Source organism: Catharus ustulatus, chromosome 1, assembly GCF_009819885.2.
Source record: "Catharus ustulatus isolate bCatUst1 chromosome 1, bCatUst1.pri.v2, whole genome shotgun sequence".
NCBI lineage: Eukaryota > Metazoa > Chordata > Aves > Passeriformes > Turdidae > Catharus > Catharus ustulatus.
In genome coordinates, this window is record NC_046221.1 from 117,635,928 (window position 1) to 117,649,897 (window position 13,970).

A 13,970-nucleotide genomic window follows, 5' to 3' on the forward strand; every position below is an offset into this window, starting at 1 on the left:
TCAGATAACTGAGTATTGACATCAGTTTCCAGCCGTGTCCAGAGACAGCTTGAAGCAGACACCATGGTCTGGCCAGCACTGCTTCCCCTCTGCTATCACTTCTCTTACTTCAACAATTCCATTGTGCTCCAGCTTTGGAACTAAGGAATAATATTTTCTCTTCACAAGAAAGGCTATGCTTTCCACAGACACTTCAAATTAGAAAAGCTTGGGAAGTGAGTATCCTTTCAACTGAAATTACACTGCGAGTCCTGATAAGGTCACCAAAGAACAACATATTTGCATCTTTATTTTGCTTTTTAATTTGTCCCTCAGACAAGGTAGAAATTTTTCCAAGATGTAATGTGCACTTGCATTGTGTGGGATTTCTCTGCCAGCTCCTGAAATGCTGGCTACCACAGTACATCCCTGGAAAAGGTCACATGGAACATATTTCAGTGCGGGTTTTGTAAATAAGCTTGCCAAAAGAAAACCTCATATATGGCACCCATGGAAGAAACTTCCCCAGCTTTGACTGAAAGGAAGGAGAAAAGGAAGTTGCACAATTTTCAGTTGCTAGGGGCATCCTCTACTCCATTTATTCCGAGTTCCAAGGCAGGCAGAGGGTTCTCCCTCTGTACCACTCCCAGAGTGGTACTTGTCCAAAGCCATTAGGCAGGAGCAGCTGGGAAAACACTTTAGACTGAAATCCTGGGGCTCATGGTCCAAGCACCCATCCCTTGAGGCAAAACTGTTTCTGTGTGTGGGATTTTTGGTCATCCTCTCCCTGCAGGGCAAGGGCTGGGCCAGAGAGACCTGCTTGTTGCCTTTGGGATTTTGCTGCTTGTGCTTCTTCTGAGTTTGCCCCTCTTGGCTGGGGAGAGGGAGAGGAAGGAGAGTGGAATTGTCTGGGTCACTGCAGCTCTCACACAGCTCTTCACTTTTAAAGTTTTAATTAAGGACATAAAGGATATCTCCTGTTACACTTAAGGCAGCACCAATGGAGCAGAGGTATCATTACATCATATTAAGGAAAAATTAGTACTTTGTTCCCCTGCTATGAACTCAACTTCAGTGGCTTATGAAAAGCAACAGCAGGATTAGGCGAGTATTTCATTAGGGTAATATTAAATTCTTCAGAATGAAAACAGATTTTTCTTTTAAAACAAAAAAAGACAATGTCTGTGAAAATTAACATATGGCAAGAAGCCAGAAATTTTAATTTCTCAGGAAAGCTTTGTCTTTTTTTTTTCCCTCCAAGAAACTTAATTTGCAGCAATTAGCTTTCTTTGGTTGGTCTTGTGACAAAAATAAAAGTCTTTGTTTTCACAAGATGTATCCATGGCAATTTCTCACAAATCATAGCAGAGGTTTAGTTTTTAGCCTTTTCTTCAGACTTTTGGGGTTCCCAATAGGTGTGCTTACACAAAAACGTATTAAATTTGCCTAGATGCTATGGTACAGAGGCTCCTCTCCCTGCATCTTTTCCAGCTACTCAGGAATCAGGATAGATCCTTGTCCAGGAGGGAGGAGAGACAGGAATAGCTTTCCCTGCTGCATTTGCTGTCACCTTGATTCTGCATCCACAAACACAACAGCCTTCTGGCCAAGCATCTCTCAGACACATTACAGACATTTTTCAAGTTTACAAACCACAGCTTCCTGCAAATGATTGTCTGCTGTAATCAAAGCTAATTGGAGTGCCAATTACAGCCCAGCTAGCCTAATTGGGTTACCAGTTCTGATGAATCATCAAGTCACAGAAAAACGTGATGTGCATAAGTCCCACAGATTTCTCTGCCTATAACAAGGTATTTTTTCATGAGGGACAGCAGCTCTGTCCCCACCACAGCTAAGGTGGAGCCCATGAGCTGGCTGTGGTCATGGGCAGCAGAGCTGACTCAGCAGCAGTGTCCTGGGAGCCACATGCGGTTAAGTGCTCATTAAGGTCATCACTCCTCTATTTGCATGCTGACAGTAACTACTGTTCTTGTTGAGTTCTGTGGTGATAACAAAGCCCAAGGTTCCTGGCTACCAAGGAGCTTAAAAGCCGAAGCAGGGGACTAGACCACCTGAGTGTCTGACACCGTCAAGTTGTTGGTGAAATAAAAGACAGGACAGAGAGGCACACTCCTGCAGCAATCCAGCTAGGAATGCCATGGAGGAAATACTAAACTAAACATTGTGAATCAGTCTGCAAGCATCTAGTGAGTGCTTTCACACTCTCTGCCTCTAAATGTGGCTGTGGGAATACCTGGCAGAGAAGCAATGGGGAAAAAAAAATAGCAAGGGGAACATTATCTTTCTTACTCATCATCAGCCATTTGCTGTTGTCCCCAGTATCCTCCAAGTTACTGGAGATGAAGAGCTATCATTAATAGTGCACATATCATATAAATTTGCCAAATGGGTTAACAAAACAAGAACATATTTTTAGGGGAATTAAGATCTTTTACTAGACTAGTCAGTAGAACTGGAAAAAAAATATATTATGTACTTTCTGGTGTACATGTAATGTATTTTGGACTAATGGAAAAATACCATCTTGAGTGACAAATCCTGTCTTCTCTTTGTTCATAGGCAATCACAACTACAACAGCTATTTTTTTGCAGATGGAAAACTGACATACAGAGATTTCAATACTACAGTCTTTCACCATTGCTGATGACCATGCTAAATAGTATCAAAAAATCCTCACATTTACAAGCTTATCACTTTGATTGTAATCAAGTCATCACAAAAAAGCAAGTGAGCAGGACAGCAGTTCAGCATCAGAGAGGAACAGGAAACAGCACTTGTTAGCACCTTGCACTGCAGTTAATCAAAGCAGTTTACAAACTTTACTGATATTCAGCCTTGCCACAAATCTGTCAGGCAGGGAAATATTGCTACCATTATTTCCCAGATGAGAAAACACGGCCACAGGCACAGGTCACTAACAGGCACTGACAGAGTTAACAGTACTGCTCTGCTTGTTAATACCCATTCCCAGATTGAACCACGAATAGAGTTTGGATGCTGGAGCGATCCAGCAGAGCTTTCTAAACATTCACATGTACAGTGAGCATCTGAGCAACGAGTGAAATAGGCTTGAACACAGCTATTCCTTTCCTGCTGGAAGAACCTCACGGAGAAGCCTTACACAGACATGGCTGAAACTTGCAGACCAGCTGGCTGCCTAATGTCTTAGTCCTGAGCCAACTTCTTCTCCCAAAACCTATTTTCTAGGGGATGACACAGATGCACCACAGCTGGACCACCATCTCTGAGTTGTTCTCAAACCACTGGATTCTGATTATGTTTACAGCACTACATCTGCAGCCATTAATTTGAATACTGTATTTCCATTAAAACACATATTTGAGTATTTGTCAAACTTCTTTTCAATTATTTGGCCGTACCTTTCATCTTGTGCCTGTAACAGGAAGCTCAGAAGACTGACTGTACTCTTCAGGCTGCAAAACCTTGGCTATCTGAGACACAGATAAGCCAGCTCACAGAAATCCCAGTGCTGGGCCCTTGGAAGTGCACTGAGCTTGTTAATATTGTTACTCATCTGCACTGAGGACACTATTCACTGTGTTGCCCTGGGCATGTTTTCTGAAGAGGTCCACCTCAAGACAGGGCTGTAAACCAGACAAGAACTCAGCTGGTGCTGACTGTGGGCTGATAAGTAATTCATGTTACTGAAAGTCTATGACTTTTTGACATCCATGATGACTGACTTTTTTTTTCAAAGGTAGAACTCATTTGACAACAGTTACTTCTCTCTGCACAGTTACAGTGCTATTTCCATTACCACATTTCTTGTAAAAGAGAATAAAATTGAGAAGGTCTGCTAGTGTATAACTGTGTAATTACTGTTAATAGATACTACTTGGACTAATTCACATAGTGCCTCAAAACATGGTATTGGGGGAAAATTGCTTGTGGCTTCAGATAGCAAAGTAATTTTTGTTAATACCACAAACCAAGCACAGTTAAATTACATTCTCATGGGCACTGTCTGGCTGCTAGGCTTGCTGCAAGCCTTTTTTCTCCTGAATAGCAATGAATCTGATGCTGACAATCTGCTGAAGAACAGTCCTTTATTGCAAATGCAGAAAATATTTCTGAATTAGAGTTTTGCAATTTCACATATTTCAATATCTCAGCCAAATAGATTTGCCTTGAACTCTATTTTTCTATTGCTTTAATATTATGAAAACAACTACAGAGTTAAAAAACCAAAACAGGGATGATAAATACTTACCACTTGGCTTATATCATATCCCCAAGGAAGAAAAAGAACTCCTGTGTTATATTTCTCCCAGTGTGAACACATGAAGTTAAACAAGACAATGCTTAAATATATATACATTGTATATACAGAAACTCCGGTCTTCCCATTGTCACGGGAACAGACAGAAAAAAAAGAAAGCACAAAGATGGAGGTAGCCCAGCTATCCAGCCCATGGTCAAAAAGTTCTCCCAGAGGAGTACTGGACTGAGTCCTTCGAGCATGTTTCCCATCTATGGAGTCTAGAAGGATTGAGAAAGGACAAGAAACAAAGAATTTGAGCACAAAAAAAGGAGTAGTTTTCTTCACATACCATTCACTGCTGCCATATGTATCATACAGGAAAATTACAGTAATTTCACGATTATAAGCTGCAGTGAGTATAAGCCTCATCTCCGGGTGCCAGCAACTTTTCATTCTTTGTCCATACATAAGCCGCACCTGATTATAAGCCGCACGTTACAATACAGAGTGTGATAAAAGGTATCTATTCTATCACCATCTGGTGAGGGTGGGGGCAGTGATCCTTATCTCAACGGCAGATATTCTGCTAATGGGCCATCCATTGAAACCAGGCGGGGCATTGTTCTTTATCTTTTCACAAACCATCCTTCCTCCAGCGAGTCATTTTCTGCTAATGGCCATTGAGTCCCACTGTGTGACTGATAAAATGACTGTATCCCATTGGAAGTTGCTCCAGCCAGGGGAAGAGCCCAACATTTCTTACTAAGATAAAAACAGAGGTTTTGGGACACTAAGAGAGCCCCTTTCTCCACTGGACTCCAGAGGAAAACCGGATTTCTCCACATCACCACTGGACCTCCAGAGGGAAACCGCACCTTGTACAGGAGCACTGCTCCAACTGAATCACATCTGTCACTACAGGAGGACTGCAACCACCATTTAATGGGACTGCTATCAACACCCTGCCTGACAGGGTGTCAGGTTGTACTCTGACTTTGTCAGGGTTTGGAGTCTGTTTCTTTGTAGTACTGTATTTCTATTTTAATTTCCCTAGAAAAGAACTGTTATTCCTAATTTCCATATTTTTGCCTGAAAGCCCCTTGATTTCAAGATTATAATAATTTGGAGGGAGGGAGTTTACATTCTCCATTTCATAGAGAAGTTCCTGCCTTTCTCAGCAGATACCTGTCCTCAGCAACTTTTTGTTCTTTGTCCGTATATAAGCTGCACCTGATTATAAGCTGCACTTTGGGTTCAGACCAAAATTTTAGACAAAATGGTGCGGCTTATAATCGTGAAATTACCGTACATGGATGACAGCAAACTGAAGCACAACAGCCCCCTCAATACCAACAGGTTAGTACTGCTCATAAAGTAATTGCTCCAGTTATGTAATTTTTTTATCCTTACCTCAGCTCTGAAACTAAATGCCACCTTCCTCATGAGTTTTAGAAAGACACTCATAATTACTTGCGACCAGTGGTCTTGAAACATTTTTACATCAGTCCCTGTAACCAGTTTCAAGTGCTGAAAAGTGTCCATAGGGCTTCTTGCCCCATCCATTGGTGCTGTGGACCCTCTGAGCCTTCAGACCTCCACTGGGGTAGATTCACTAAGGCATTTATGTTGCTTGATGCTCAATACCTCAATGACTAACAGTTAACTAGCAGCTTCATGGAGCAAATTTCACAACATTTATTTGTATTTGTGCCTTTATATTTTTTCAAGTGTTTTTCAGTTTTCATACAAAGAGTGCGCCCAAATGGCCATGAAGGCCAAAGGCATCCTGGCCTGGACCAGGAATAGTGTGGCCAGCAGGATGAGGGCAGTGATTGTCCCCCGGTACTCAGCACTGGTGAGGTCACACCTTGAATCCTGTGTTCAGTTCTGGGCCCCTCACTGCAAGAAGGACACTGAGAGGCTGGAGAGAGTCCAGAAGAGGGCAATAAAGCTGGGGAAGGGTCTGGAGCAAAATCTTATGAGGAGTGTCTAAAAGAGCTGGGGTGGTTTAGCCCAGAGAAAAGGAGGTTCAGAAGTGACCTTATCACTCTCTACAACCACCTGAAAGGAGGTTTTTATAGGATGGGGGTCAGTCTCTTCTCCCAGGTACAAGAAGAAACAGTCCCAGGTTACACCAGGGGAGGTTACACTGGACATTAGGAAGAACTTCTACACCAAGACAGTTGTCAATCATTGGAACAGCTGCTCAGGTAAGTGGTGGAGTTGCCATCGCTGGAAGTATTTTAAAAATGTGCAGATGTGGCACTTGGGGACATGGTTTAGTGGTGGACTTGGCATTGCTGGGTTAATGGTTGGACCTTAAAGATCTTTTCTAACATGATTTCCATCCATGACTATATGATTCTAAGCATGCATTATAGTTAAGGTGCATTATGTGTTGATTGATTGTAGTACTTGAGTGTTTAAAAAATTATCCATCACTGCAGAGGACCTTACTCTGAGGATGTAGTTGGACAATAAGGTTTGAGTTGATCTGATAGCTCACTGCTGTCGAATTTCTTCTGGGTCACTGAATTGGTACTGTGAATGGTACAAAATGCAAGGGAGATGGCAAAAGGGATGGTGGATGCAGGGAGGAGAAAGGTGGTCTAGCAGCTGTAACACTTCTTAGTTGCAATGTCAAACCATTCCCTTAGTCTCTTTTCTGAGACTGTGCAGGTGAAAAATAGAACTATTTTCCTCTTAAAGTTAAGTATAAACATGCTGGATAAACCTCTTAGGAAAAAGTACACAGAACAAACTCTCAGATTACTTGGTTTTGTCCTGAATCTATAAATAAAATGGAGATGCTTTTCTTTTTGATATTACTTGGAAGGTGCTATAGCTAACAACAATTAGCTATAGATAGCATTAATAACCAAAATTGACTGGGAACACAACCCAGCAGAGTGAGACCAAAGAGTCCACAGCTGCTGTAGATCATATTCTACTTACTTCTCTGGATTATTTGGCAGTACTATGAGTTTTATTTAATGTAAATATACTTCAGGGACCTAAACCAGGAAAACACAGGATTTCATTTTGTAAAGATTTTAGACTATATTTCTATTGTAATACCTAAACAGCTGTGATATATCCTCTACTCAAACACAAATCTCTTGAGACAGTTCTCAGAACTCTAAAACTTAAATATCTCATAGAGAATTTCAAATATAGCTTGCCTCCTTCATTCTCTCTCTATAAACATTTCCAATTAATTTTCAGCATCTTCCTGAAATGTGCAGAAAGAAAACTGTATAGGCTTGAGATTACTTGAAAGGTGTTGCAATAAAATTAGAAATTCTTCCATCCATTAAACAATATCCCTGAAACCTAACAAAGCTAATAAAGATATAAGCAATCCTGAAGAGTTTATGATGTTTTATATTCTGAGAACACCTATCCCAAATCAGACAAGATTCAGTTACGCACGTGTTACTATTTAACAATAAGAATGTTAGAAGGTTTGTCTGTTCATAAATTTTAGGTTATCACACAAGTATATAGATACCAAAATATGTACCTCACAGGGAAATAGTGGTTTTTATTTTGCAAGAACTTTGGTTCTTCCAGAAATAAGCTTATAATGTTGTCCCAAAATACAGTACTTCTAATTATAATGGTCATGGGAAAAAATACAGGAACTATATGACACATACATCAACTGGATTTTCAGAAATTCTTAACCACATTTTCCATGTAGTTTCATTAGATTTTTAAAAGACTGAAAATATTTTCTGGTTTAGGTTTCAGTTTGAAATAATTCATGCCAAAAATGGTGTGTGTTCGATAGTTAGCATATACTGCCCCACACTTCCACTGCTTTAGAATTCTTATATTCTGATTTTGTCTCAGAAAGATTCATAAATATTCAGTTTTATAAAGTTTATATAACATTTAAAGAGTAAAATTCAAAGTAACAGCAAAAAGCACTCCATTTCATAGAAAGGAAATTATACCAAACCACCTTAAAAAAGCAGGGGGGATGGAAAACAGCATGTTAGGGAATTTGGAGAGAGTAACTGTGTCATTAAAATAAGCTGAGAAAGATTACAGTTGCATATTTAGTTAGTTATTATGGTTCTTTGCAGTCTTCCAGAGGGAAAACTTTGGCCATGCAAAATTAAATCTGTGACTAAATATTTCATGAAGTGGCTTGGACAGCAGACATAAAAGTCTACATTGATATTAGTTCATTACAGCTTTGACTGTCAGTATCACATTCCTTGTCTTCCAAGTATTAGGAACTACAGGCTTCACTAGCAAATACCATCTACATTAAAAATCTCAGAAGCTGAACTTCCCATAAGCCTCCTGGGGTGCCATACAGTAACAGTTCCAATATGTAATTCCAATTGACAATAGTCAATTCATTAAATTCCATACAATGACATAAAAAATGGTTTTCACAAAAGAAACCACTGCTTCTGAGTACAGAGAGCTGCTAGAGAAATCTGACTAGTAGTCAGCTTCAAGGGCTGCCCCATTGCTTTTTATGGTACAAAGAAATTCTGGACAAAAAGATCTTGGCACAATTTCACCAACGGAATAGAAATGCCAAGGTATGTACAGTGCAGAGGGAGATGTCTGCTCAAGGGGATACCCTAGGTCAGTCAAGATGGCTCTACATGGGTCTGATTCCAAAAGTGGTCAGCCCCCTCTACAGAGCACTGCAGCCTACACATCTGTATATAGCCTGAGGTTCTCAAATATGGCACACAAATGTATGGCTACACTGCAATGGCCTTACCAGAAGCAGCTCCAAGGAGAGGGTACATTTAGAATCAAAGAACAGACTCATTAAGGTTGGAAAGGACCTCCAAGATCATCAAGTTCAATCTCTGACTGAACGTCACCATGTCAACTAAATCATAATGCTAAGGCTCCATGTCCAGTAGTTTCTTGAACACTTTCCAGGGATGGTGATTCCACCACCTTTCTGGGTAGCCCATCCCAAGGCTTTAATGGAAAAATTTCTTCCCAATGTCACATAGGCACCTCCCCTGGCACAGCTTGAGGTTATTTCCTCTTGTCCTGTTGATTGTTGTCTGGGAGAAGAGACCAACCCTTACCTTGCTACAGCCTCCTTTCAGGTGGTTGTAGAGAGCAATAACGTCATCCCTGAGCCTCCTTTTCTCCTTTTCTCCACCTCCTTCAGCTGCTCCTCAGAATATCTGTGCTCCAAACTCTTCCCCAGCTCTACTGCCCTTCTCTGGACATGCTCCAGCCCCTCAATGTCCTTCTTGTGAGGGGTCCAGCACTGAACACAAGATTCAAGGTGTGACCTCACCAGTGCTGAGTACTGGGGAACAATCATTGCCCTCATCCTGTTGGCCACATTATTTCTGATCCAGGCCAGGCTGCCATTGGCCTTTTAGGCCACGTGGGCACAGTTGGCTCATGTTAGCCGCTATCAAACCAACACCCCCAGATACTTTCCCACTGGGTCACTTTCCAGCCACTCTTCCCCCAGCCTGTGTCACTACCTGGGGTTGTTGAGACCAAAGTGCAGACCCAGCACCTGGCCTTGTTGAACCTCACACCATTGGCTTCAGCCCACTGATCCAGCCTGTCCAGATCCCTCTGCAGAGCCACCCAACTCAGTGTCATCTGCAAACTCACTGAGGGAGCACTCAATCCCCCTGTCCAAATAAATTATAAAGATATTAAACTGCTCTGATCCCCTGGCTGTCCTACATGTGCTGCATAATGACAGAAGATGATCTGTTCCATAACCTTCCCAGACACTGAGGTCAGGCTGACAGGCCTGTAGTTCCCCAGATCCTCCTTCCAACCTTTCTTGCAGGTGGGCATCCCCCTGGCCAGCCTCCAGCTCTCTGGGTCCCCCCTGGTTTACCAGGACTGGTGACAAATGCTCTCCTGCCAGCTCCCTCAGTACCCTGGTGAGGATCCCATCTGCCCCACAGCCTGGTGGGTGTCAGTGGCACAGCAGGGACTGACTGCTCCCTCCTGGATCACAGGGGTCTGTTCTGCTCCCTCCTGGATCACAGGGGTCTGTTCTGCTCCCTCCTGGATCACAGGGGTCTGTTCTGCTCCCTGTCCCTGCCCACCAACCCAGCAGGCTGCCTTGAGGATGTCGAGTCTTTCTGCTGAAGACTGAGCAAAGAAGGCATCAGGTACCTCAGCCTTTCCTCATCCTTGGCTACAACATTCCCCTCTGTATCCAATAAAGAATGGAGATTTTCCTTGGCCCTCTCGTTGTTGTTGTATTTATAAAAACACTTTGCATTATCTTTCACAGCAGTGACCACCAGGAGCTCTAGCTGAGCTTTCACCCATCCAGTTTTCTCTCTACAAGACCTAATGACATCCTTGTACCCTTCTTGAGTTGTCTGCCCCTATTTCCCAAGGTCATAAACTCTCTCTTTTCTCCCCAAGTTCCAGCAAATGTTCCCTATTTAGCCAGGCCACCCTTCTTCCCTGATGGCTCATCTTTTGGCACCTGGGATAGCCTGCTCCTGTGCCTAGAAGATTTCCTTCTTTAAATATATCCAGCATTCCTGGAACCTTATTACACAGAACTGTGCAGTTCCTTTAAATACACTACTTAGAGTCTCTCCAAAAAATAACTCTGTTGCACCATGTTGTGAAAAGACTACTTTGGAATGAGAGAGCTTTGGAAGAGAAAGCAAAAAAGCCATGCTAATGTGGATCTTGCTCCCAGGTCAGCATCATTTCAGGTCTTCACACCACTGCACAGCGAGTGCAACATACCTAAAAATACACTCATGCCACAGTATATATAAAGTATCAAAAATGGAATATGAAACTAAGGTGTAGGTGCTATGGCAGAAAAACAGCAAGAGAGAAGGAAAAAAAGATACTTATTTCAGTAAGAAGCTGAGGCATATCATCACCTCTCCTGACACACTCCTTAAGCACTGAAGTGCCTAACAATTTCCTTTTTTCTGCTTTGTCCTTTATTTTTCCTATCTTTGAAAGCACCCTCTGCTAATTCTGGTGTCTGAGCTTCTCCAAATGTCATCATCAAGGGACAAAGATTTTTATGACACCAAACAGCAGTGACTCTCCTATGAAGAATGCTGAGAGAGTTGGGGTTGTTCAGCCTGGAGAAGAGAAAGCTCCAGGGAGTCCTTAGAGCAGCCTTCCAGTACCAAAAGGGCTACAGGAGAGATGGAGAGGGACTTTTGTCAAGGGCATGTAGGGATAAGACAGGGGGGAGTGGGTTCACAGAATGAAGGTAGGTTTAGATCAGGTATTAACAAGAAAATCTTTGAGGATAGTGAGGCACTAAATTTGGTTGCCTGGAGAAGCTGGGAATGTTCCATCCTTGGAAGTGTTCAAAGCTAGGCTGGATGGGGCTCTGAGCAACCTGCTCTAGAGGAAGGTGTCCCTGCCCATGGCAGGGGTTTGGAACCAGACTACTGCTCTATCATGATTTCCATTGTTCCTCTAAAATAATTTGAACTTTCAAGAGGGACAAGATTTATAGAACCTCTAATATATTACTTAATCTGCTCTTTGGGGTTTAAGTCTTATGAGCTTTTTTTTGTGTTGTGGTTTGTTTTTATTTTTTTAATCTAAGAGAACTATTTTGGAAAGAGATCAGTAGTTTATCCACAGTGCCTCTTAATCTCAGAATCATCATTAGTGAATCTGAAGATAAAATTACATTAAAATGTCAGACATGCAAATTATTTCACTGTACATTACCTAAAGCATAAGCACAAAAGGTAGTAAAAGCACTGAACAGCCACACCCAGGTGGGAACAAGTCCAGGACTGGTACCTGAAATAAAAAAAAGGGGGTAGTGAGTCAGTGTAACAGGGGTTAACATCAAAGAAATCCACCAAGATACACATATGCATACAAACTACCTGCCACTGATTAACCCACTGCATCAAACAGATTGAAATATTTGAGTCTGACCTTCAGGCATCGGTGAGCTCTATCAAAGAAGCACCAAGCAGCCTTGAATGTGCTTACAGCATAAAGGACAAAAGGTAACAGAGAGGTTTTTTGCTCCTGAAATGACTCTAGTATTGCGCAAAACAATGATAGCATCTAGGCAAAAATATTCACAGGTCATGGGAAGACTATCCATTGAAAAACTAGTTAATGTTCATGTAGTATACAGGAAAAAAAAGGGTTTTCAAGCATGATTATCAGTGCCAGTCTGGGGTTTGTGTAGCACTTTCACCACACAGATCTGAATAGGAAGATTTTGCCCTTAGGCTAGCAGAAATATTAGCACCCTTTCTTTTTACCTTGAGTTGAACTGGACAGAGCCCAGGGTTCTGTTCTTGCTCTGCTGGTAGCAATAATCCAAGGTTATTGTTGTTTTTCTAAAGAAATGGATCCTTTTTCCAAAGAGAGTTCTATTTAACTTAAACATCACCCAATACTACATCAACACTAAACAACTGTAAATGCAAGGTCCTCTCAGGTTTCTGCCATTTGGCAGCAAACACAGGGAATTCCTGCACACAGAGGTGTGCCCTTCCCTGAATGATGCCAGGAGATGCCAGCACCTAAAGCACTGCCCTGACTACCTTTCACTCAGTGCCTCATCTTGCCATTCTTAAAGAAAAGATGACAATTCCTGACTCCTAGCTGCAAATCTGCAAACTGTGCCATGAAAACCAACTGTGCAGGCAATTAGGTCTTTTATTTCTGATCCTAGGTATAGGACTGATTTATGATACTCCAGTCCTTTAGGTTGCATGAAAGTTTTCCATCAACTGAGAAATGATGGGTACTGTTCTCATGAGGACTCAGGAAGAGCCTGCAACTACACATACAGGCCTCAACTCTAACAGACCTAATCACCATTTCAAATGTCTTCAAGTTCCATGTATATCTACTGAGAATGTGTCAAGATAACATCACCCCATTAAAAAGATCTGTTCTGGATGTTCTTTTATGACAGGACTGAGTAAATATCACCTGCAGTGATAAAGAAGCACCAGGTGTTCAAGAAGGAGGTCAGACAACTATATTACAAGCTGGTCCTGAACGTGTAACTTTTGAACCAAAACTGCCAACACATATCCCTGCCTCTAGAATTGCTATGTTAAATGCACAACAGCCCACACCAAAGGGTATCTCCTGAAGCTAACCACAGGCACAAAAAAATAAAGGCAGCTAAATGTACTGGTTTCACAAAATAAAAGTGCTATCTTCACTAAATTGTCTAGTTAAGAAAAGAAAAAATCAAAGCCTTTTACTATATATATCTTACATATTAATCACCTGGAAGATTCTTACTACTTTCTGTGGGCTCCAACAGCTGGCCTGAAAAGTCCAAACCAAACATGCCTTACACCCAGGAGCCATCAGGTCTAAAAAATTTCTGACTTGGTCTACAACAAGGAGCAAATATGAACTTGGACTTTGAAATTCATAATTTGAAGATACATTTATTTAGAAACAACGTTTTTGTCTAGAAGCAGTTTTGAATAGGGGATGTGAATACGTGGAGAAATGAAAGGGAGGTTAACTCCTTTGGGTATCAGCTAAGGTATTAGGAAATGTGAAATCAATGAAAATATTATAAAGAATATTCAGGTGGATTTTGGCCGAGTATTAAACTTTAAATATAATTAGATCATCTCAGAGACTTCAAGCAGCATATGCTGAAATCCATTTTAGGGATAAAATTAAATAAGATTTTTCAATAAAATTATCTAAATTTATAATGCAATGTGTGAGATAGATTATCCTATCTGCACCTATAGGAGCCTCATAAGGGAACAAGTGGAAGAT

General features: G+C 41.5%; 1 protein-coding gene across 1 annotated transcript in view; it reads right to left on the reverse strand.

Annotated features, from left to right (window-relative positions):
- The window catches only part of LOC117007794 (ethanolaminephosphotransferase 1-like), a 57,815-nt gene that overhangs the window by 26,025 nt on the left and 17,820 nt on the right, over positions 1 to 13,970 (reverse strand). Inside the window, exons 4-5 of the mRNA XM_033081210.1 lie at positions 11,919 to 11,993; positions 4,233 to 4,501 (exon numbers count right to left, since the gene is read on the reverse strand). Of these exons, the coding sequence (XP_032937101.1) occupies positions 4,233 to 4,501; positions 11,919 to 11,993 (344 nt within the window). The remainder of the gene's footprint in view (positions 1 to 4,232; positions 4,502 to 11,918; positions 11,994 to 13,970) is intronic.